The sequence below is a fragment of the Gadus chalcogrammus genome, chromosome 6 (genome assembly GCF_026213295.1).
Source record: "Gadus chalcogrammus isolate NIFS_2021 chromosome 6, NIFS_Gcha_1.0, whole genome shotgun sequence".
Taxonomy (NCBI): Eukaryota; Metazoa; Chordata; class Actinopteri; order Gadiformes; family Gadidae; genus Gadus; species Gadus chalcogrammus.
Genome location: NC_079417.1, coordinates 24,645,045 through 24,671,445, shown reverse-complemented (window position 1 = coordinate 24,671,445; position 26,401 = coordinate 24,645,045). Strand labels below are relative to the sequence as shown.

The window sequence follows — 26,401 nt, the reverse complement described above, 5'->3', positions numbered from 1 at the left end:
CCTGCGGAATTGCATGTGTGATAGTTGGAGGGTGTTCTTGTGAATGTGTCAGTGAGTTCCACCTCTCTGAGCAGATCAGTGAAGCGGAGCTAACAGGCTGCTAGTCTCCGGTTAGCAGCAGCATGCCCGTCGTCAGACGGCCCTCAACACCCCTTTCCTCCTGTGTGTCTCTCTCTCTGTCTCGGTCTTGGTCTCTCTCTCTCTCTCTCTCTCTCTCTCTCTCTCTCTCTCTCTCTCTCTCTCTCTCTCTCTCTCTCTCTCTCTCTCTCTCTCTCTGTCTCTGTCTCTGTCTCTGTCTCTGGCTCTGTCTCTCTCTCTGTCTCTGGCTCTATGAGTACTGCTAGCTAAGCTAAGTCCCCTGCTATTAGCTACCTAACCTCTGAAAAGCAAGGGCAGTCAGAACAAATTGATGATCTCACAAAACAAACAACATTATGAGGCAATACCCAGATCGATAGGACCTTCCCTATAATGTTAGGAGGGGCTCCTGAATTTTAGGAGGGGCCTCTGAATGTTAGGAGGGGGCCCTGAATGTATGGGGGGGTCCCAGTTTGTTAGGAGGGTACCCTGATATGGGAATAGGCTGTTGAGCACTGTTTAATATAGCAGTAGGGTACAATACAGCGACGGCCATGTTTGTGTAATTCATTTAATGACGCCAGGAGCTTCCTGTTTCTGTTCCTGTTGCATGGCCTTGTAGTCCTTTCCTGAGCAATCGTACAAATGTGCATACTTCCTCAATCTCAGCGAGTCTTGCTTGGAATGTGGGATGCTGTAGTCAATGTTTTACAGATACCAAATATTTACAGATACTAGATGCTGACGAATTCCCTTCACATAGGATGTTTGACCGATAACAGCCAGATGGTCATTTGGGCGTCTGGGTGAGTTTCACTATTTAAACTGAGCGCCCCCCTTGTGCACACTGCGGTAATCAAGGCCCAATGCTGTTTAGGAATTTGTTGCCAATTGTCCATTATGACATACATACCTATCTTCTCTTTGGGATTCCCTGAGGATGCAAGGACCGTCACCAGAAGGTTAGGAACCTCCCCAGAATGTTAGGACAGTCCCTAGAATGTTAGGACATTTCCCAGAATGTTAGAACCGGCCCCAGAATGTTAGGACCGCCCCCAGAATGTTAAGACGGTCCCCAGAATGTTAGAACCGTCCCCAGTATGCTAGGACAGTCCAAAGAATGTTAGGACAGTCCCCAGAACGTTAGAACCGTCCTCAGAATGCTAGGACCATCCACAGAATGCTAGGACAGTCCCCAGAATGCTAGGACTGTCCCCAGAATGTTAGGACAGTCCCCAGAATGCTAGGACAGTCCCCAGAATGTTAGGACTGTCCCCAGAATGCTAGAACAGTCCCCAGAATGCTAGGACAGTCCCCAGAATGAGAACAGTCCCCAGAATGTTAGGACTGTCCCCCGAATGTTAGGACTCTCCCCAGAATGAGGACAGTCCCCAGAATTTTAGGACTGTCCCCAGAATGTTAGTACCGTCCCCAGAATGATTGACTATTCAACATACATAGCCTTATGAAGACGAGTTCATACATCCTTCAACCTAAACTCCTATATTCAGAGGATCAATTTAGATTTTTTACTTTTAAATCAAAGTTTAAAATAGTGTAGCAAGTGGCAGTTCACAGATGAGGGGGATTATGTTGTGCATTCTGTAAATTATCCATTTTACAGAATAGGAGAAGTTCGTTTTTGAGCTTGTATCCCGGTTACATAATTAATTGTTGGAGAAAGTTGGTATCCAAATCGACTGCAACAAACTGTTTCTATACATCTTTTCACCTTTTATGTCATCAAAAGCAACTTATATTCATGTCCGGCAGTGCAAGTAAACATTGGCTTGTAGCACTGACTGCCATTTAGATTGTTGATCAGCATGCATAACAGATCGATATAATTATAGGTCTATAAATGTAGTTTACCACTATGGATTCAATAAGAGTTACTTCCACCATGCCTTATAACGTATACATGGACCATGATGACCATGACGATGATACTTGACTATGATTGGTTAAATTGTTCGCTGGCCTAGGATAAGATTGACCTAGGTGTGAATACAATTTATGCTGCTTTTTCTCAAAATGGAAATGGTGTAATATGTGTACGGTGCAATTCAGCTCTAGGATTTGTAAAAATTGTATTGACGTGGGAAAAAAATCTCAACGTATAATGGCGTTAAAAGTGAAAGGACCTTTAGGATGGTCTTTAAGGGGTCTTTAGGGGGTGTTTAGGATGGTCTTTAGGGGGTGTTTAGGGGTCTTCAGAGGGACTCAAGTGGTCTCCACAGCAGGGATCAGTCCGGGGCCGGTCCCTACTCCTGGAGGGTCGGGGTCTGCCACAGCTTGTCGAGGTCCGGGCGTCTGGGGAGTATCGCTCTTTAAGTGAATTATCCTCATACCAATCACCCTCCCAGAAGGGTCACGTTTGGACCAATCACTGGCCTCCGCTCCTTGGCAGCACCCCCCCGTCCCCCCCCCACCCCTGATGCCTTCATAATCAGCTTAATTATGCAAATAAGCGTTAGCACCGATCTCTTTCATCTTAAACTGTGGGCTCAACAGCCATCCAGAGCTCTCCCTCCTCCTATCTGACACTAATTAATTGGGCCTGTTAAAGGATGAAGTGCAGCGCGCACCGAGCGCCTGACGAGAGCTTAACCGCCAGGGCGTGAGGACGCTCCACCACGACAAAGGGGCCCTCTTAAACATGTGGATGAATGCATCTAGTAAGAGCTGGTTATCTAGTTGTATTCTATCTCTGTTGTCTGTAGAAGATAAGGATTCTGCCCTTTTGTTATAAATTTATTTTTATCTAGTTATATCTAGTTGTAGATACAGTCTGTAGAAGAGAAGGAGTAAGCCCTTTTGTTATAGATGTAGTTATATCTAGTTAGTATGTAGTTGTAGTGTGCAGTGTCTTTAACCTGCTTTTTCTGCATAAGTATAAGAAAACAATTATTAACTTTTGTATTGACCTGCTAAATGTTACGTATGCATCTTATTTCCTTATAATATGTCTTGGCCAGTAAAACTAAAGCGCTGCTTTAATATGAGGGAGAGGGGGAGAGAGAATCCTATTGAAAGGTTTAATCTAAGTTCTGTGTTGAGGGAAGCTTGGACAAGGTCTCGCTGTGTCCTGGAGGGAGAGAGCAGCTTGTTAGTTTAGCAGATGTCTTCTATAAAAGAGTCTGTCCCAGTGTGGCATTCAGTTCCTCAGTCACTTCACTAGAAGGGCACAAAAGACACTATTTGAATCACTTATTATACGAGCTGCACATCACTATTATACAAATTCATGCGGACATTTGTATTGTTCATTTCCTATTCAGAATTAAATTGAGCCTGTTATTTTCAAGAGTCTCTTTAAAAAGATATTTAAATCCTCTATTTTTGTAAAATATTGTTACAACTAACGGCTTATCTCTGCACGCATATATATTTATTTATATCTATATATATATAGATAGATATAAATAAATAGTTTCTTGTTACAGTAGTGGTGTGTGTGTGTGTGTGTGTGTGTGTGTGTGTGTGTGTGTGTGTGTGTGTGTGTGTGTGTGTGTGTGTGTGTGTGTGTGTGTGTGTGTGTGTGTGTGTGTGTGTGTGTGTGTGTGTGCCAGCTAGCTCGTTATATCCAGGTCTTTGAGACCACAGATGCACAGAGAGTCAGAGTGTTCTGTAGTCTTAGGGCTGCTAACCCTAAGCCTGTCTCACCTCCAGCCTGTCTCACCTCCAGCATGTCTCACCTCCAGCCTGTCTCAGCTCCAGCCTGTCTATCCCAATCCCAACCATCAGCTCTCCTCGGATTCTCTTGTAAATAAGAAGCAGATAAATAGAAACAGTCAACATATCTGAGCGTCTCTGTTGCTCTCGCTCTACAACCCATTCTATCTAAGCCCTTCCAAAGTCCAGGTCCTCGCTACACTTGTGAGTTAGTTAGAGGTTCGTTGTTTTTCACATTACTGTAAGATATGAAGTGCCAGTCAAGTTGCGATGGGAAACCAAACTGAAAGGCTTATGAATAAAACATGACAGCCATTATTTTCAAAGGCCCAACTGTAGACACACTCTGTTGAAATGTAAATGAAAATAGAGTGGGGTCTTCTAATCAGCATGCATGTGGTCTGATCAGTACGAGTTGACGCAGAAGACGGTGGCCAGCGAGCATCGTATGTTGACGTTTGGTTAGCCATGTTGATGAGCTGCATGCTAATGATCACTGCGTCTCTGGGAAGAGACAAAACCACAGATATAAGCCTTTATAATTCCTTCTGCTCTATGCTGACCAATAATGTCATGATTTAATGCCTAGTCTGAGGAATAATGGTTAGCTGAGGCCGAAATACAACGTCTCTTGGAGGGGGGTTTGAGGGTTGCCTAAGCTTTTAGGCTTTAAGGTTGGTTTAAGTTTGCCTTTGAAAAACAGAGTTTTTCTCAATCTGGGACAGGCCGGCTTGCTCCTCTGTAAACGCCTCTTTAATTCCCCACCAATCCTGAATACACTGAGGACTGCTTCATCAGCAGCTACCGGGTCACCATTACAGCAGAAAGGAGGTTCTGCATGCGATAGCATGTGTTTAACCTAAAGAGGGATTTATCTACAATTTAAACCAGTGGTTTTGGTTTTGGTTCTCCTATAAGGGCAGTTTAAGGTGCATCTTTTCTACTCTAGGTGGGTGATGAGATCCCCTTGCGGTTACTAGAACCCGGCCCGGCTGAGACATGCTGGGTCGTCTCTGGTCGGGTTATTTACTGCTAGCGCTCATGTGCAGTTGATAACATATTCTCCTCAGTAAAACTAACAAGATGCTTTAAAACCCCAGCCCTCCACTGAGCGCGTTAGTCATGTTTACATCTCGGAAACACAAATAAATTACCTCCGCCTGGTCAGGATTTAGAGCTGGGGTTTTGCTGTAAAATAGGATTTAAAATTCGAAATGAAGACTGACTTTAAAGTTAATCATGTGTAGCTTCAAGGGTGTAAATCAGTGGTCTTCCCTGTAGAATAAATTATGCCGTACACTCCCTTACATAACCTTTTTATTATTATTATGATTATTATTATTAGTATTATTATTAGTATTATGGGATAGCCACATCATGAATCCCTATTTAGGCTTTCAATTACATACCCCATTATTATTTCCAGTTGCCTACCCCATCCTTTTCCCGTCAGTAACAGGTGTGTAGTCGCCAATTTTAAGTATTTTCTGTCTGACAATTAGACTTATGGAAGCAGTATGCAGTTTATTTACACAAACAAATAAATCAGACAATATCCTGCCTAATAAAATAAATATAAACCCAACTGTAATTTCAGTTAGTTTCAGAATCCCAAAACAACACCTGCTGCAGATGTTGATGAATAGCGATGTGATTGGAGCACATAAGTAGAGTAATCATCGTCATTGTGTCTTTGATTATTCACTAGCTGCTTTACTTTTACCTTTGTTTGTTGTCAAACGCATGAAAGACCTATTTAGCGTGTTCAGTCTAGTGATTGACTTTTTAAACTGAAATTAGCTTTCTTTCTCACTAATTACATTTCTAAGGGTTTACTGTAGAGGCTTTGATATAAATAACACTGAAAGAAAATTTAATTTGGTGGAAACCATCCTTGCGAAAAACTAAACATAATCTCATGCCTCAACCTCTTCCCCTTCCTGTGTTTGAGCAAAGATTTAGTTGTAATTTATTGTTATTTAGTTAATATTTCATTGAACTTTGTCTCATCTCGTCTTCAGAGTCATCTTTGTCTTATCTTCAGAGTTTTATATATCTTTAAATGTAGAGTTTTCTTTGTCTCTGAGTCCCATATTATCTATACAGAGGTACTATTATGTCATTCTGTATTATATATATGGAGGGATGAGTCCCTGGGTGGCCCAGCTGTCTGAAGAGAGGGGGTTTGTTCCCTCGTAGTACAGACAGACTCCTCTCTGTTCTCTGCTCTCTCCACGTTATTTCATTATTTAAATTCTCTGTGCGCCGCGTCGTCGTCCAGCGTCTTCACACCACGGTTCTTTGGCGGCGTGGTCCGCGTAGCGTTGGATTCTGCTCCTCCATTAGCACCATCTGTGCCTCGCGAGCCTTCTGTGAGCCGCCAGGCTGCCCAGAACCCGGCACTGCTGCCAGGGATGTGCACTTACCATCACACCCCAGGGACAGGGGCGGTCGTACCTCAGTACAGCACCAGTGTGTCCTCAGATAGCGCCTCTATTAGTATTATTAGTATTATTAATTTTTATTATTGATAATAACACCATTATAATTGGATACATTTGTATCATTATTATTTATTATCATGATTTTTTTGTACTAATTATTCATTATCATTATTTAAGTCACTGTGTAGAGTGATTTGAGGACCTCAAAGCGCTAAATAATTTCAATATATTCAGAATAATGTTTATTTGTAGTATTATTTCTGACTCTTATGAAGGTCTGAATGCGTTGGTGTTGATGCTGAGTGGATGGGGACCGCTTGGCAGACTGCGGTCCATTGCGCCCACTCAACATTCAAACTGCTGCTCATTCTCAGCCCTCGTCATATTCAATCAAAAGGTGTACTCACTAAATGAGCATTTACTAACGACCAGCAGTACAGAGTACGGCCACGACCATGCCTAACATGTGTCACCAGTTGCCATGGTGATTTGTGATGACCTGCACAATGGTTTTAACCAATCGTTTGTGTTAAGAGAAGGTTTAAAATGCTTGAAGGAGATAGGACATTGTAGAAACTGTGGTCTGGGTTCTGTGCCGGGGCCTGTCTGGTCTAGTCTCGACTGGGGTCTTGTCTGGTCTAGTGTGGTCTGGGGACTTGTCTGGTCTAGCCTGGACTGACGTGATGATCTGGATCTAAGGTCTAAGGACTGAAGGCTTTCTTAGTTAGATTTAGTTTCTGGCGGTCATTATGTTTTGGGTCCCGGTGTACCGACGCCTGGCAGCCTAGTGTGGCTCTATGCAGACAACCTTATTCTTCTCAGCAGTATCTACTGCTTCCCTCAACGTGGAGGCTGACCGTAATTCATTGGTAATTCCCCCTCTAAAAGAATAGTCGATGTCGTGAAATGTCACTGTACTTGAAGAGGTTACAGTTTCATGATTATAATTTGGGAGCATGGTTTAGTTTCTTGGAGAAAACCAGAGAGCTGTGTGTGTTGACTACAGACGACAGTAAGGCGACTCTGTAAACAGGTCCTGCTAGCTTACATACAGCCGCTACAGTACAGACCGCCATCCCCTAATATGGACGCAAATCACATCTATTCTTCTGATAAACTCTTTGAAAGCCGCGTAGCTTAGTGTGGCAGAGCAGCCATGTTTTTGCTGGATTAAAGCATGTAAGTCTCCAGATGGGCCAAGAGCAACTTTCTGTTCTGACTTTATACATGTAGCAAACTTTACAATTAATAAATACAGCACATAACAAACCCTACAAACATTTGCTCCGGGAAAATAATACAAGTCTCCATCAGCTGCTTGATTCCAAAAGTCTAAAATTGTCTGTGAACAAGTGTCAGAAATACATAAAAATGTCTAGCATAAATCCGTGTTCTTGGAAATGAATAAGAGTTGGACTTGGTCAATATCTATTCTAGAGGTATCACTGCTGTCTGTTTGTTACCTCATACTGTATGGATATAACTATGTATGGATACATTTGTTTTTAAATATATTATTACCTGTCCGTCTGCTATGCACCCACGTGAACACACCCTTATAGCCAACCAACAAGATGCTGTGTGAGGACTGCTCCAATGAGAGCCTCTTCAGTTCCTGTTGACAGCATGTGTGTGTCATATCTCCGTCTATTGAAGTCCTGGGGTGAATGGCTGTTTCTGGGATCTGCTCTGATCCATCCCGGAACTAATGGGCTGGGTGGGGTCTGGGTAGTGGTGAGGCTGGAGGTTTCGATGGGTGCAGTTGGAGTTGTGTGGGTTTGGGGTAGTGGTGAGGTTGGGTGGGTGCAGTTTGAGTTGTGTGGGGTAGTGGTGAGGTTGATGGTGGGGTCAGTGCCTTTGGAGTTGGTGGGAATGGGGTAGTGGTGAGGTTTGAGGTGGGGTGGGTGCAGTTGGAGTTGTGTGCGGTTGGGGTAGTGGTGAGGATGGAGCTGAGCAGGGGTCGGGTGGACGTGGGCTGGATGTAGTTTGAGTTGGGTTGGGTTGTTGGATCTGGGTGGGGGCCGGGTTGGAGCGTATTGTACTGCACCTGCTCCACTCACTGTGACAGATCTCTGGGCGTTGCGTCTTCACCCCCCACCCCCCCCCCCTCCCCCTCCCCCTCCACATACTCAACTCTGAAATCCACTGAACTTGGCCAAGACAGCATCTGATGTGCCTTATTTGTTGACTGTGTGAGATTAGGGAGTGTGTGTGTTTGTGTGTGTGTTTGTGTGTGTGTGTGTGTGTGGGGGGGGGGGGGCTTATCCCCCTCCCTCCCTTATTCCAACATTTTGCCAATAATAACAAATGGGGATTCAGCTGCCTGAAGCCTCATAGCTCGCGGCGCACTGGGTCCTGTGTGTGTTTGTGTGTGTTGAGCTGTGTGCACGTGTACTTAGGTCTGTGCTACTACTACCAATATAATACTAGTATTAATCATACTAGTAATACTCATTTAAATAGTAGAACCTGGTGATTGCTTTTTCATTGCATAAAATAGTTAATGGTTAGTAATTTGGAGAAGAAGTGGGGAGTGGGAGAGAGAGAGAAGGAAGGGAGAGAGATTTGCTGTACTCGAGCTCCCTCTGTGTGCCACTTTCTCTTTCTCTCTCTCTCGCTCTCTCTCTCTCTCTCTCTCTCTCTCTCTCTCTCTCTCTCTCTCTCTCTCTCTCCCTCTCTATTAGAGAGAAGGGAGAGAGAGAGGCTGTTGCGGGCTCACACGGCCCAATCTCAGATATGTAACTGCGGCCACATGAAACATTCCACAACATCGCATGGCTACCTCCACTCAAATTACTGAATTCATTGACTTTACATTCATACTACATTCAAAATATTTTTAAGAAATCACGCCATGCGAAAGGTATTTGTTGTTACAAAATATGCATCATAAATATCTTAATTTTTTTTGTGATAAAACATTGATGAAAATATATGATTAAATATAAACAGATAAATTATACACTTAAATCAAATTTTCCCTCAAAATGTATGTAAATTATATGATACATGAATAATAAAGTATATTCCTAATATAAAAGGAATATTTTTTTACTTTCAGAATTTTTTTAAAAAGCCAATACATTTAAAATGAATTAAATACATTTTTCTGTTAGTGAACATTTTCCTACACATTATTTTCTAACAAAATCAATGTGCTTTGCAAATTTTTTTATATTGAAACAGAAACATTGGAACAAATATTTTGAACAAATTTTGTTTGTTAAAAAAAAGAAAGAAGCTAACTTGTTGTTTTGCTCCTCAGGGTCGCTGCATGACGTTTAACCGGGTTCCCCATCAGTAGAGAGAACGCCGCAGAACACCTCCACTCATTTCCTCCTCTTCACCTTCACTTCAAGCTTCCTCTGACTGCAACTGACATCAACTATTCCCCGTCATAGATAAGATGGTATTGTGTTTTAGCTACGCTCCGTGATCTCCACCATGTTGTCGTTCTGAAGCCCACCTCCTTCCTCCTCAGACCACCTCATATTTTATTAAAACAATAACAGGAAACGAGACGGGTGCGAGAGCACCCAGCGGGTGTCACACGTCCAGCACCCTGAAGGCTCTGATGGCAGACCTGTCAACCTAGTCATACACATAGTCACACACACAGTAACACATACACACAGACACTCACGTGACCGACTGCAGTCAGGAGGCCTGAAGGCCTTCATTAACTTTTGTACCCCCAAAGACACCTTTTCACTCCTCCTCTTCATCTTTCAAGAAGAGAAGAGTAGCGGAGTTTAAACGCGTCCCCAGTGCTCTGTGGCCCGGACCCTCACAAGGGCAGGGGGGTCCGCAGCATCAGAAGACCCTCAGATCGGTCTCCACCGCCCGCCACCGCCGCGGCCACCGTCCCCGGTGCTCCGGGAAGATCCAGAATATCAAAGTTTAATTAAAATAATTAAAGGCAACAGCGAGCAGCCGCCTGTGAAGAGAGGCTCCCTGGCGTTATGTCTTGTGACGGGGGATGACCTATTACTGTTCTATTCACGTCCAAACACAAACCCGTCGCAGCGGAGTCGACGGACGGATAAGTATTGCTCATTTCCACAAATTAGCCCCTCGCCCTGCCGCGTCCCAAAATAGGACGGCCATCCTGCGTAGCGGACATACTGTGGTACAGTGCAGCGCCAACCCCGTCCCGAAGCCTGCCTGGCCTGGTGTGTGTGGGGGGCGGGGGGAAGGGGGGCTCCAATGATCTCGTCACTTTGGATTCGGCGCTTCAGACGTGAAATGGATATTGGAGTGGAAACCTGCCAAGGCTGGCGCGTTTGACGGCGAGCGGTATGGACAACGACCAGCGTTGGGGCGGTGCCGCGTCTCGCTGGGGCCGGGACGCCTCGTCACATGACACTAAAAATAAGTTCAACCACCGTCAAGTTCCCGAGGAGCGAGAGCGGGGCCCTGGCGTCTCGACGGCGGTGCGAGGGGTGAGAGGGGCTGCGGGGCCGGGGGAGGGCCGCGGGCGCAGTGGGGGGTGGGATGGCAAGGGCAAGGATCACGCCACACTCGCCTCATTATTCTTTTGTTGGGTGGTCAGCGACCCCCGTGGATGGCGAGCAAGCTTTCTATCTTCTGATTCAAAATGCTGCAGCTCTTCCAAGAAGGTTCCAGAGACACCAAGTGGTCTTTGATCACAGCTCATACTGAGTAATGGGATAAAATTGATAATGGTTGCCCCAGACCTTATTTCCATTTGGCATCATGCTGCGCTGCTTTCGTTGTGCGTTTTAAACATGTCTAAATGTTACACAACATGTGTCCCAATACATTTCTATCATTTGTATCTATTGCTTAGCTTTTTCCTGTGTCCCAGGTTTTGTAGGAAAAGTATTTAAGTACCGTACTTTTAAAAGAATTTCAAGCACAAAAAAACTATAAATATACATACATTTAGTATGTAATTTTGTGTCAAACATTTCAATCCTTTTCTTTAAATATGATAATGTTGTGGTATTTTTTGCAGCCTGTATTTTGAATTCTTGAATGATTTCTTTTTTATAAATAATTTTGAAGGAGTTTAGTGCTATCAAAAAAATCGAATGTGTTATAAAAAATAATAAATGTGTTATAAATAAATAAATAAATAAACATTTTTCTAAGGGGGATATAATATTTCCATAGGTTGAATTTAAATCATTGTTTTTAAGGTGGCCACAAAATGTTTGGAGTTTCTGCAGCCATGCTGTGGGTTTTAGTGTCTGATATAGTGAGGACCAGTCCTTGGGTTCCAGATGTCTCTGCTCCAACTGTGGCTACTGGCTAAAGGCTAGCATGCTAAAGGCAATGTTTAATTGGAGACAGACAGGAGTGGTCACATGGAGCATGTGGACAGAATGTCGTCTCTGTCCTGAGACCTGAGGCGCACACACACATACACACACACACACACACACACACACACGCGCACACACACACACACACACACACACACACACACACAAATATAAACACACACACATAGGTACACACTCCTTCCAGATCCTGATTGGCAAAGTAAAAAACATTTTTTTAAATAACTATTTATTTATTGATACGTGTTATATGCCTGTTTACCATTTAATCAGACTACTGAAATGTAGACTGCATATGTATCTATGATCTATATTTTGTAACTATATTTTCAGTGACATATAATATGTAGGCTTCTCTATAGTGTGTATAATATAGACAGCTGGATGGCTGGAATGATGGATGAATGGGAGGATGGATTCAGGGGTGGGTGGAGGGATGGATTGGAGGATTGATGGATGGGAGGATGGATGGATCGCTTGGAGGATGGATGGGTTTCAGGCAGCCTTTTCCTGCAGTTTGCTGGCGGATGAGGAGTCTCTCATTGCTATGCATGTGCCAGATTATTCATAAACCTGTTCCATATGTTGCCGCAATTCACTGATGGGCCCAAGCTGTTTTAGTGGCTGGAAAATCCTGGATTATACCGCTTGATCCTGACTGAAGAGAGAGGAGGAGAACAGAGGAGAAGAGGGAGATGGGGGAGAGGAAGGGAGAGTGAGAGGAGGGGAGAGAGGAGTTCGGGTGAGGGAGGGAGGAGAGAGGGAAGAGTGGTAGGAGAGAGGGAAGGGAGGACAGTAGAGGTCCACTTATTTAATTGGTTAAATAGGTCAGTCACCTTCTGTTTAATCTGCCGATGGGTCTAAACCCATCCACGGTCTTCCTGAAAACAAGCAAACAAACAAACAGACCGTCAACATGTTTGTCACCTGGACTCTGTCTATTGTTCTGTCCCTTCGTCTGTCCACTTGCCTTCCTGGCTCTCTGTCAGAGAGACAGACAGAAACAGGCCTGTGACTCCAAACTATTCCTGTTGTTTTCTATTCCTTTGTGTTTTTGTTCATCAGACTTAAGGGAAAATTCTGATTGATAATTTAAAACCAGAATGAATGGTTTTATTATGACTATTTATGAACTGATTTTTGTTCACCAACAGTAGATTATGAAAATGTAATGATTGAATTTAGTCGCTTTAGAAGGTCAACATTAGTTTGGTTTCTAAAAAGGCAGCAAACAAATGACCTACATGTATACAATACAACCCTAATACCGGCCTTAGGCATCAAGAAAGGTTTGTAATTGTGTTTAGTTAAACATTGCTAAAAATAACAATTTATTTGACTAAATTGCCTTTCCATCACCATTTCGTATTTTCTGTGGAAATTCACCCTCAGACGTCCGCAGAAAAGGAAAGCATGCAATGCTTCTGTTCAGTAAATGTTGTTACTGTCACATCTATAACCTGCCCAGAGTCCGATTTACTGGTTATTTTATATTTTTTGTCATAGCAGCATATCAGTGTTTGCGCTTTATTACTGTAAAGATCACCACTTGAGGATATTTGTTAACAAAGTCAACTGACAGGTAAGCATTTGATATTAAAATATGTACCTATTTGGCATTGTTTGTTATTTTAGTTCAACAATAAATAGGTATATATATGTACTATAGCAACTCCCTTGACCTCACTTCAATAAAAAAATCAATAAAACTCATGATAGCAAAAAAATATGATAGCAACATTAAGCCTCTTGCTTATCTTTTACTGAATATATTTTAGCGGCACGTTGGTGACTCTTCCCATACTCTGGAGTCACTTTAACCTCAACTGAACCTAAAGCTTTGCTAACCATTCCATGCTAAACACTCTCATAACCATGGATTTACAACGCATGCTGTCCAATAGAGAGAGACCTTGTTAGGCCTACATTTGTCTATCTTGTTCTCCCTTTATTTTACTTGCGAGGCAGATTGGCTTTGAGGTACAAAAGTAAAGTTAAAAGTTCGAAAACAAATGGAAATAAGAAGTTTAGACAGTCTGTTCATTTGCGCGGTCATTGTGATTATTCTACAGTAATGATAATCCTAAACACAAGCATCAGATAAGGATTATGAGAAATCTGTTTTTATAAACGGATAATATGATTAATTAGGGATTGTTGTTAGTAAAAATGTACATTGATTTAAAAACATCAATTTATTTGTTTGTGTGTGAGCTTGACAGTTGATTGTTGACTGACTGATCATCAGTGACATTTTGACAAATGTTATTGATGTAGTATTTCATGAAGAAATCAGTCCACTGCATCTTTCTCTGGCTGGTTCAAGTGTTTTTTATCGCATGGCATTTTTCCCTGTTGTGGGAATTTTATTGATTTCCCTCTTTGAGGAGTTTGCATAATGTGATGGGGAGCTAAGACCTTTCTTGTGTTAAGAAGAGGCCTTCTTGTATGACATTATCCAGTTATATGTCTCACCATCAAACACATGTGTTTTCATTTTCACAGTATGTTCGCAATAATCCCGGGCGGTAGGCCTTCTCACTGTAATCCTTTGCTTCCGTTACCAAACTTTACACTCCTGATTTATCGGTATAAAGATGTTGACATACTGACCTCAGTGGTTGAAATAAGATAGTTATATGGGTCAGATCATATCGTTTGAGTTGTTCTGCATCCCAGCGAGTCTGTATTTTAGGAACAAAGTGATTCAAGTTGTGTTTCTATCAGCCTCTCTCTTTAATGAAATACAAGCAGAGTCTACCTTGTTGACAGAGAAGGCCTTCAGCAAGGTCAGTCAATCATCAATACAGTGAACAACAATAGGCAAAGCAACAAATTAGGTCTTCCTAATGAAACATTTAGGTATTAAATCAACTAAAAGTATACTGTGATTCATGTCTTCAGGACATTTATTTTTTTGATACTTTTTTTATTATATTCTAATAAATAACAGTAACAATATTGTTCTAAATCTATGTCTTTATTTGCTTGTCACTTTAAATTGTGTGTGTCTGTGTATCTGTTTATACTGGATTTCTCTGTTACGTTACTCTCAGAGGATTCATGTCTTCACAATTATTTATCTTTTCAAGTATTTTCTAATCAGTGACAGTATCACTATTGTTCTAAATCAATGCCTTTATTTACTTACAGTTTTTAATTATGTAGTAGTCTTGTGTGTGTACTATAGTGCATACTGTGTGTGTTTGTGTGTTTGAATGTGTGTGTACGTTTGTGCATATATATTTGTGTGTTTGTGTGTGTGCGTGCGTGCGTGTGTGTGTGTGTGTGTGTGTGTGTGTGTGTGTGTGTGTGTGTGTGTGTGTGTGTGTGTGTGTGTGCGTGAGGGCAGATGTTCAGAGTGGTAGATGAAGGTAGATCTTAAATGCTAGATGGACATGACTCTCGACACATGCTGCTTAGCTCCTCTGCATTATTCATCCATATGAATTAATCAGACTAAACATAAAGGTAGCACTCCAACAGGTGGCAAACCACATGCAAGCCAGAACTTGGACAGGGTATTATCATCAGGCTAGAACTGACAGGTTCTTAACATCAGGTAGAACTTAGACAGGGTCATATCATCAGGCTAAAACTGACAGGGTCCAAACATCAGGTAGAACTCTGTACCTTCGGGTAATGACCAGAGGATTTCTCTCTGACAAACAGGAACTTATCAGCACATTTTATTATAAAACAAAAATAAATGCTAGTTGTTCAGCCTGGCTCCAGTGCTAGTGGAGTGCAGCTTAGAAATCTAGACGCACCCTACAGCAGCAATTTTAATTTGCAGCCAGGGTCGTCTCCGAGGTAACCCTCCGTAAGCTCGCGAGCTGGAAAAAGCTAACTCTGGTCAGGCCAATCACATCACGTATAGAGTCGGTGGCCGGGCTTAACATATCGGCGACTTTTCCGTGTGAAGTCTGTGCGGTCCCTGCTACATGATTGATTGTAGCGCTATCCTATTGCGTGCAGAGGGAATTTGAAAGACTACCGTTTATCCCACCTCTTGACCCCATTGAGTTCAAGTTCAAGTTCAAGTGTACTTTATTGTCAAAAATCTATGTAACAGGGTTAGCACAGAAGTTTGAAATTGCGTTTGGCCAGACTCCAATGTGTAGTTAAAAAACATTTAACAAAAAAACATATAACATTTAAATAAGACATTGCCAATGGAGAGTTCCCAGACCCAACATCTTGATGGAGGTCTGGCTTGCCCGGCTAAGTGGACTGCTTATAGGGAATCAAAACACAAAGACCAAAAATCCAACCCTTGGGCCAGGGCTGTAGCCGTGGGACTGTAATGTTTTTTCAAGAAGGCGCCATCATTCACGCTAGAGGGCAAGACACACTGGATTGGATCCAAAATGGTTGCTGTTATTGTAATGTCAGTATTCAGTACAGATGATATCATATGTCTGCATCACTTTATAAGACATGCATAATTAATCAATGTGCTCTCTCTCTCCTCTCTCTCTCTCCCCCCTCTCTCTCCCCCCTTTGACAAGCTGTGATGTGTCCTCGGGTTAATTTATTAATTCCAGAGATAATGATTCAGAATACATTTGTAACTGTTGATAGGGAGGAGGAGATTGTCCTGGAGCTGGGGGAAGGGGAGCGGGGAGGAGATGGTGGGTACTGCTGGAGGAGATGGGAGGAGCTACGGGGAAACGCTAATAGGACTTTGTAAGCCAGTCGGGAAACGTTTTTTCCTGAACCATCCTTAACAAATTTTAGTTTTCTTTGTTTCTCCCCCCCCCCCCCTGTTAAAAAAATATCATATTGCATGAGAGTACGGGGGCCGTTTGTAAACTTTTGCTTTTGAAAAATTGCTTCAGTTGTTCCAGATTTAGCTCGAGCTTTGCTTAATTTTTCACAGATATAGCAAATCTAATAAATATATAATACATGATCAATCTAAATCCTAAATCTAAATGCTCAATCTTATTCTTGAATCTAAATCCTATATCTATATTCTAAACACATACAACTTGTGTTTAGAATATAGAATATACATACAAACAACTTATTATCATGCATGTACTAATTCGTAGTTCTGACTACTAATCAGTCAGAAGTGCCATCGCTTGCATTGGGCAGGTACGGAGCCCGGAGCTGAAATGGGAGTGTTTTTATTTTCTTACCTCCCAACATCTCAAACATAAACCAACATTTAACTGGTTTAAACTAAACAGGTGAGACATGTATGTTTCTATGAAAAGAGAGGTCTTAGGGGAAATAGAGCTTCTCTTGTGAATTTGAGGTATCTCGTTAACTCAGAAAAACAGCAGCATTTATTTCCTCAAGTGAATGCATTACGGTTCCATCCATGGCACTGTCTGATCAATGAAATAGCGTAGATCAAGGCAGTACCACTGTCAGCATTAGGGGTTCTATTCCCTTTAGAGCAAGGCACTAACAGTGACAGGGTTAGATATTGTGGTTGCCTCTAGAGAAAAACACTCAAACTGCCAGAGTCTGGGTTGTATTCCATGTAGAGCAAGATACTAACACAGCCGGTATTAGGGGTACTATTCCTGTGATAGTACCCCTAACCCCTAGCTTCTGCCTCAAATTGCAGTTTGAGGGGATGTTAATGACCCCTTGTTATGTTATTGCCTCACTTTGGCAATCATAATATTGTAGCGACCATGAGCGTGGTCGCAGTGTGTGCCACAAGGGATCCTGGGGGGGGTGGTTCGGACTATCGCCAGTTGGACCCTTGGCGCCCTCCTAGATCCTTTGTGGCAATGAACTTATGTGGGGTGCATTGGTTTGGGTATGCCTAGGTGGTGCTGTAATTGGGAATTCCGCCACCGACACAGAGATGTTAGGTTGGTTTGTTTATATATGTTTCTTTGTGTAATGTGTGCGTGTTAATAAAAGGGAACTCTCTCTCAACCGGTGTAAGGGGCGCGAGCGTTGCAAACTGCTAAACCTGGGCTCCTGTCACGTCCTTCTCGTGCTGCTTGCCACAATATTAAGATAAAATATTCATCTCTGGTTGGAATATAGACAATATAGTGATGGTTTTCCACTGTCGTAACTTTTATTTATTTATTTATTTCAGGACAATGTACAGCAGTACACATAAATGTGCCAGATTGTAGCCCAGGGGCTAATTTCCATCTGTAGTCCATTAGGCAGGTTGATGTTACAGTACAAATGACGAACGATATACGATAGTAAAATTTGCTATATGAAACAGGGAGAAACAGAAAGAAAGAAAAAGAAAAACAGGACAATTCATTAGCATGCCTTAAAACGGAGACACGATTCATTAGTATGCTCTACTGAGCTAATACGGTACAGCATACAGTTAGAGTTGGTTGCACGTTTGGTTGGCTATAAGCAAGACCTTTACTTGGCTCCTGAAGGTGGCCAGAGTGGGACATTCCATTATAGTTGGGGGTAGTGTGTTCCATAATGCACTACATTTAATAGACACGTTACGGCTGAAGGAGTTTTTTCTAAAAGGAACCTCACAGTCCCTATTTACAACAGCTCTGGTGATCTGAGTATTTCTGCATTCAATAAACTCTTGCAGTTGGGGTGGCGCCAGGCCATCTAGTGCTTTATAAATTAAGCATATAGAGGAAAATCTACGGAAATTATAAAAGATCAGTAAGTTATATTACTCTAAGATGTTGCAATGATGATAAGAGAAAGTCTTGAGTGCCTTTTTGGTACAGAAGCTGAACTGGTTTTAGTATAGTAGAACCCAACATAACAGCTGGTGATGCAGTAGTTCTGATGTGAAAGTTTCATTGAGTGCAGAAACATCAGAGCAGCTGCATCTGACAGGGGTCCTCTGATTTGCTTAAAATTACAAAGATTCAATTTAATTTTTTTTGCATATAATTTTAACATGGTTTTTGAAAGAGAGTCTGGAATCTATAGTAAAGCCTAAGTATTTCAACTCATTAACAATATTTATTTTTTATGATTACATAGCGTAATGAGGGCTTTGAGCTGGTCATAAAGGTCCAGATTAGCAGTAGGTTTGCGATAGATGCAGATGATGTAACTGAGTAGAATCGCTATTTTGATAGTAGTACTATCGCTATAGTGTTTTACAATTAGCTGGTTCCATGGTAAGATCCACAAAGCTACATTAATGCCTTGTAGGAACAAAGATACCTTCTATGGTTAAGCCCTGAGGCTGCTACCACCCCTCTTCAGAGAGACTTGCTAACGCTAGCTAGCTCTTCGGAGTAGTGTTGTTGTTTTTTAAAACGTGTTACTTGACTCGGACTTGAGCTTGGTTACTTGTATTTGGTCTCAAGCACTGGTGACTCTGACTTGATTCGAAGCAAACGGCAGCCATTTCCACCTGTTTGTGAAGCTGATAAGTAGTTCCTCTAACGGCCTACAGGTGGTTGGTTAACAGGTAGAATGTGATTAAATTCTCCTTATACTGTCACTCAGTCCACTTCGGCCACCTAGCGGGGGCCAGTCTCTCATCCTAAGTAATCCATCATCTCCCACGCTTTACACACCTGCCGGCAATCTTCATCAGCTCTATCAACCCCCGTTCTCAAGACAAGCATCGCTAAATCGTTGTATCACACGTGACATCTGCCGACCTTCCTATCACAAACCCTTGCCTCTCCGACTACCCTCCTGTTACCGAACCATCGCCTCTCCGACTACTCTCCTGTTACAGAACCCTCGCCTGTCTGACTACCCTCCTGTTGCCAAACCCTTGCCTGTCCGACCACCCTCCTGTTACAGAACCCTTGCCTCTCTGACTACCCTCCTGTTTCAGAACCCTCGCTTGTCCGACCACCCGCCTGCCATCAAGCCCCTTGATCTAGCCAAATTACTGCCCTTTTGGGGCAATATAACAAGCCCTTCAAGAGATCGCGTCCAGTTTTCGGGAATTTTCTCAAATCATTCGAGAACTCCAATCTTCGCCGCAAATCCCGGCTGTCCTGATCCCCCCATTTCAGTCCAAAGTCTATCTTCTCACACTCGTGAAGATGGACGAGGGCGACCTTGGGTCCTGTCGACAATTCTCTTCCAGTGTTCATTGGTTTTCGAACAACAGACCGAGACTTATCCCACCGAAAAATCCCGGATCACTTACCTGATAACTACATTACGAAGTGAGGCTCTCGCATTGGCTACAGATTTATGGGAGCACAGCTATAATATCTGCTCTCCCTCGGACAACAAGTTGCACCCGGGCACCTTCCTTTTGCGAAGGCTTACCCCACTGAGCGAAACTACGATGTAGGCAACCGGGAGCTACTGGCAGTGAAATTGGCTCCGGAGGAGTGGCGCCACTGGCAGGAGGGGAGCCCTTTTTCTTTTAACCGAAACCTGTCCGACATTCAGTCCGCCAGGAGGCTGAACTCCCTACAGGCCAGGTGGGCCTTGTTTTTTCGCCACTTTAATTTCACCTTGACCTTCTGTTGTGGAAATATCAATCAAAACTATAATATTCAATCATATACAAATTATATTAACCTTGTTTATATAATTAGTATTCACATTAAAAGGAACTGTATACATTCTCCCTGTATCTTAAGATACATCCCATCCTCTCTCTACATGAGAGAGGTTAAGAAAGTCACATTCACATTTGCATTCCTACTGGAGCCACAAGTCTTGTGCGTTTCGGCCGACCGTCCAGACGGAGCCGGCGGATCCGGTGCCCGAAACCGCACATTTCTGAAACCATGTCCCAGGGTGGTTTAAAATATATCCGGACCTATGCGGATCTGTGTTAGGATTCGTGTGGACACCTGAAACACAAACGATGACGTCATTGCCCCCCCACCAGCTGGGCGACGTCAGATACTATGTCTGATACTAAGGCCAGGCCAATCGACTGACTTCTTTGTTACGTAGATATTTTCAGCCTTGCTTGCAGACTTGCAGACATGTCCACTTCTCCCATAGTGTATTGCAGTTAACTTGGCATCTCCCGCCAATCCTAAACTCTCCACTATGGTCACTCCCACTTACCTGTGTATTCCCCACCCACAATACAAACGTTTCCCTATAAGAATCTTGATCACCCATTGTCTCACTGAATGTATCCTTGGTAACTTTTCTGCCTGTACTTTCCCATGATCATGCTCTAAAATTAAACCAAATATTTTGCTGGCCGACATGTCCTAAAAATAAGTTTCTCTTCATCACCTTCAGACCAGGCTCCCGGATCATCAAGCCGGATGCCTTGTACCGCTTATACTCTGCAAAGGACCCCTGCATTGACCTTGAGCCCATTCTGCTGTCCTCTTCTCTTACCATCCTATTCTCTGGTGGCCCTCCATGGATGCGAAAACACGCTTGTTCATCGTGGCATGTTCAACCTGTGCGCAAAACAAGTAGTCTACTAGACCCAGCTCGGCTTGCTCCGCCCCCTTCCTATTCCCAGTCAACCTTGGTCTCACATCTCTTTGGACTTCGTCATCGGCATTCCCCCCTCCGAGGGGAACATCAGCATTCTCACGGTATTAGGCCGGTTCTCCAAGACCGCTCACTTCCTGGCTCTATTTAAACTTCCCTCTGCTAGGGAGACAGAAGACCAGTGCTCCACGTGTTCTGCTTACACGGCATCCCTATGGACATCGCTTCAGACCATGGTCCTCAATTCATATCACTGGTGTGCTAGCATTCCGTGCGGCACCGGGAGCCACTGGTAGACTCTCTTCTGGTTACCATCTGCAAACCAGCGGACAATCAGAGAGGGCTTACCCGGAGATGGAGGCTGCGCTCAATTGTGTCAACAATGCAAACTCGTCCTCTTGGAACTCCCCTTAGTTTGAATATGCCCATAACTCCCTCACCACCGTGTCAACTGGGTTGTCTCCCTTCATGTGCTGATTAGGGTAGCAGCTTCCTGTCCTTCCATGGAGACGGAGATTGCGGTTCCCTCCGTTCAGGCTCACATGCGTCGATCTCGGTGTACATGGAAACGTGCCTTTACCCACTCCCATACTTAATAAGTTAAAATACAATAAATAAATGCTAAAAAAGTGCGAAGTTATTTTTGTGCATTGTAAAACCTTATAGCAGCTGGTATACAAGACTTCCTGTATCTCTCAGTTTTGCAAATTGCTGCAATCAGTCTCTGACTGAAGGTGCTGATCTTGATCACCTTCAGCGTGATGGGGATAGAGTTGTTGGAGTGTTTTGCAGCAATGCAACGTCCAGGTCACAGTTGTGTAGGTCTATGGACAGAGGCAATTATGTCACAGAGGGGTGGTCAATGAGGAATTGGGGGGGGGGGGGGGGGGGTGCAGACTGTCAATTTAGCAGCCTGACTGCATGGGGGTATAGACTGCTGGCCAGCCTGCTTGTTTTGGCCCTGATGGACCTATATCTTCTCCCGGAGGGCAGTGGTTAGAAAGGTGGTGTGCTGGGTGTAGCTGGTCCTGGAGGATGTTTTTCAGTCGGCACATGCAGCGGGAGGTGTACAGAGTTTGGAAGTCTGGAAGGATGACCCCAAGGAACTTCCCTGCGGCTGTCACCACTCTGGGTATGGCCTCCTTCTCTGCGCTGGTGCAGCCGGCAAACCACACCAGTAACCCGTAGGTCAGCACACTCTCCACTTAAAACTTAAAACTAGAGGCCCTCTCCACCACCTCATTTCCAATGAGGAGTGTGGAGTGGCTCAGTTGTCCGGTCTTACGGAAATCCACAATTACCTCCATGGTCTTTTTTGTGTTGAGGGCCAGATTGTTGCTGCTGCACCATGTTGCCAGCAGTTGAACTTCTCGCCTATATGCAGTCTCATTATTCCCGGTGATGAGGCCGAGCACTGTTGTGTAGTCTGCAAATTTTATTATGCGGGTGGATGGGGAGGAAGAGCTGCGGTTGTACGTGAAAAGTGTGTAGAAAGGTGGGCTAAGAACGCAACCCTTGGGGCCTCGGTGTTGATGGTCAAAGTGGAGGATGTGTGCTTGCCTACACTTACATATTATGTGCGGTTTGTTAGAAAGTCCAGTATCTAGTTGCATAATGTGGTGCTGAGTCCAAGTCCATGTAGTTTGTTACAGAGTTTGTATGGCAGAATTGTTTTGAATGCTGAGCTAAAATCAACAAAGAGAAGCCTTGCATATGTGTCCCTGTGCTCTAGGTGTTCTAGCGGAGTGTGTACCACAAAAGCTCTTGTTCTTCCTATATGCAAACTGGTATTGATCTAGTAAGGGTGGTTTGGCAGCTTTTATGTGTGTTATGACCAGTCTCTCAAAACATTTTGCAGCAATATGGGAGTGGGTGCCACTGGCCTGTAGTCATTCAGGCCTGTGACATTAGACTGCGGGTGCACTCACACTAGGCCATCTGGCCGTGGCCGTTTTCACACCTAACCGTGCTCAAATCTGCCAGTGTGAGTGTGGCCAGTCTGGCCAGGCCAGGCCAACTTGGCCACTTGGGAGAGGTGTGCTGCTACGGTACGGGCCGCTACGGTACAGATGCTAATGAGCCGACATGCGCAGGCTACGCAACCTGAGCTGCATGACGTATATTCCATGCGACGACCACATAATAAAGGCGACAAGCCTTTATTATTAAACGGTAAACAGTAAACAGTACGCTTGTTTGCGTACTTGAAAAAACCAGCAGTGAGAGTGGGCTCTATCTGAGAACGGCTCCAAATAAGCAAAAGACTCAGCAAAGTGCGAACTGTGTTCTCTGTGTTGTTGTCCATTGTTGTTAAAACTCTGACTGGCGGCAGATGTCATTATGGTCCATGCCGCGGACGCTTGGTGATGACGTGTTACGACGTGATGACGTATGTACAAGAGCTTACCGTGGCCAGGCCAAAGTTGCGACGGCCAACGGCCACGGCCAGAGAGCCTAGTGTGAGTGCACCCTGCTTGGGGACTGGAACTATTGTAGCTGATTTAAAGCATGAAGGGAGCCATGAAGTCACCAGACACAGGTTGAGGATGGTAGTGAAGACAGGTTTTAGCTCATAAAAGATGTTTAATTCCTCAGCTAAGGTGGAACAGCTGTTGACAGGGGGGGATGAAACTCGATAAGAAGATGGGCGGACGCAGTGTTTTGAATGGACTCCTGCTCTCGCAGGGAGTCCTGGGTGGTGATCTGGTGATCTCAGGGGGGGGGGGGAGAGCTCCTAGCCACTGCGACTGCGCGCCGCCATTGTTTCAAGGGTTACCGAACCCTCGCCTTTATTTATTTGTTGCCCTCACTAAAAACCTTTTGCAAGTCAGTGTTGATTTGAATGGTTACAGACACTTCTGCTAAGAACGTTGGTGTCTGGACAGGATGTTTTGGATTCTCTTTCCACCGGGAAACTGAGTTTGGGTTCACTGTAAAAAAATGATGCGCTTACAGATCCCCTTCTCGAAACAAATGTGAAGTGCCTGTTAAACCAGATTTTGGCTTGCTTGCTATTAAACTTTAGATTATTAATCTTAGGTCAGATTTGTGAGAACTAAGTGGAGTTAACTTCACTCTAGCTAGCTCCTCAGAGACACATGCTAATGTAGCTCTTACACCGGTCCTCTGAGACACATGCTAATGTGCAGCTAACACAGCTCTTTTGAGATTTGTTAATTTTGAGCTAACCCCACTCCATCTAGCTCCTCAGAGAGGCATGCTAATGTGGAGCTAACACTGCTCCAGCTAGCGCAGCGCCATTGGAATGTGTTGATGATTCCTAGTGACAGGCTCTGAGGCCGGGCCTCCGCGGGGAGGCTGCGGGGCCTGGACCCCCTGGAGCTCTCTTCCTCGCTGTACAAGTCCCCAGCGGCCGCCTGCCGCCTCCATGACTGATTCAGTGTAAGTGAGGTCCTGAATAATGGATCTGCCAGCGCTGTAGAACAAGATGTTCCAAGATCAAGACCAAGTCCCTAGTAAACCAGTGGAGAGGCAAGCCGTGTACACAAGTATTATTAATGTGTTGCCACTAGCTCACTGTAAATACTCTTCCTCCCATGCCTAGGCAGCAGTTTTTTGAGCAATTATGGCAACATGAATAATGAAGGAGTAAAAGGAGTGTGGAAGGAAAGGATGGAGGTGTTTGCAGTGATAATAACGTGTGTTTGTGTGTGAGTATATCTGTATCCTCTCCATCGTTGAAACGTCTTAGTGTTCACCCCCCCTGACATATGCACTTAAAGTTTACCTGACACACTGTGGTCTACTTATATTTTGAAAAAAAACGTTTCACGTACACACATGTATCAAATAAGCATATCACACGCACACACGCACACACAGATTTTCTTCCCCAGACCAAGTGACTTCCCCCTAATTCCTTCAAATAGGATGAACAAAGAGTGTGTGTGTGTGTGTGTGTGTGTGTGTGTGTGTGTGTGTGTGTGTGTGTGTGTGTGTGTGTGTGTGTGTGTGTGTGTGTGTGTGTGTGTGTGTGTGTGTGTGTGTGTGCGTGTGTGTGTGTGTGTGTGTGTGTGATCTGCCCCAGGGTGTGTCTGTGTTTGTATATATACATATTTATTTACTTATTCAATGTTTTATTTACAAGACCGAAAGCATGTCAGAAGTGGTCGAAATTATATCTTTACTACTAGTGTGAGGTAGTACCATGATGTATTTACTACTAGTGTGTAGTACTATGATGTCTTTACTACTTGTGAGTAGTACCATGATGACGTTACTCATATGTAGTACCATGATGTCTTTACTTCTAGTGAGCAGTACCAGGATGTCTGGGTTTCACGTACCATGATGACTTCATGATGACTTTGCTACCAGTGACCAGTCGAATTATGTTTTTAATACTAGTGAGTCAGACCATGGTGTCTCTTCTACTAGTGGGACGTACCATGCACGGCCAATAGAGGGCTGTCTTACCTTCTGCGGATGCGGCAAAATCAACGAAAAATAATGATACTATATTGCGATATATATGCCTAGTAAAACAGCAGTACTACAGGCTGGTAGCCTGTTGTTAACCATGATGGATAGAGGTTGAAGACTCTTTAACCTCTATCCATGAAGACTTTTGTTGAATAAAAGGTGTAAAAGTCACAGTGAACTACTGGAAACATTAAACATCAAACTGATTGAACCCAACAAAGCAGAGCATCTGATGTTTGGTCCACCATCCTCCATCATCAGTATAAAATAGGCTACTTGGCTGGAACATATCCAGAGCCCTTTCTTAGTCACACCTTCATCTAACGTTTAGACCCAACATTTTCATCCTCACAGCTCCTCAATGGGAAGATGTTGGACGTGTTAAACAATGTCAAGTTGTGGAGAAATTCGATTAATAAGAGTTGACATAATCTAACGCCATAGGTGACTTCCTTCGCCACAATGAAAGCTAGGAGAGGAGGTTAGAGGTGTACTTAGTGACACAAAGACCTGAAGGCAGACGAGATGAGGAGTTGTTCTGTTCCTGCGGCCTGCGGGGGAGAAAGGCTTTATAATTGTAACCACATCCAATTAAGTTTCCAATCCCAGCTCTATTAATCAACCCACTGATCTCTAATGGTCACCTGGGAGCCAGGGTGTCACAAATCAACTCCTCCTTGTTCTTCATTACTTCCCGTCTAGCCCATCATCTCCTACTGCACTCCTCACTTTCAATGGCAGGAAACACCTCCTCATCCTCCTCCTCTTTCTGCTCCCAGACGAGGTTTATCACTTGTCTCTCTGTGGTTTTGAGGAGTTTTCCTTGGTTTAGTTTAAGGTAAAGGAGTGATGTCTAATGTGGTACAGACTGTAACTGTGATAAAGGATAGACTGTAACTGTAATAAAGGAGAGACTTTCTCTGATAAAGGACAGACTGTAACTGTGATAAAGGACGAACTGTAACTGTGATTGAAGACAGACTATAGCTATGACAAATAACAGTCTGTAAACTGTAATAAAGTACAGACTGTAGCTGTGATAAAGACCAGACTGTAAACTGTGATAAAGGATGGAGTCTAACTGACAAAGAC

At 43.7% G+C, this 26,401-nt stretch overlaps 1 protein-coding gene across 1 annotated transcript in view; it reads left to right on the top strand.

The window, feature by feature from the left end:
* antxr2a (ANTXR cell adhesion molecule 2a) overlaps positions 1 to 11,898 on the top strand; it is a 47,606-nt gene extending 35,708 nt beyond the window's left edge. Inside the window, exon 17 of the mRNA XM_056591703.1 lies at positions 9,463 to 11,898. Coding sequence (XP_056447678.1) covers positions 9,463 to 9,501 — 39 coding nt within the window. The 3' untranslated portion in view covers positions 9,502 to 11,898. The remainder of the gene's footprint in view (positions 1 to 9,462) is intronic.
* Positions 11,899 to 26,401: the final 14,503 nt, after the last annotated feature.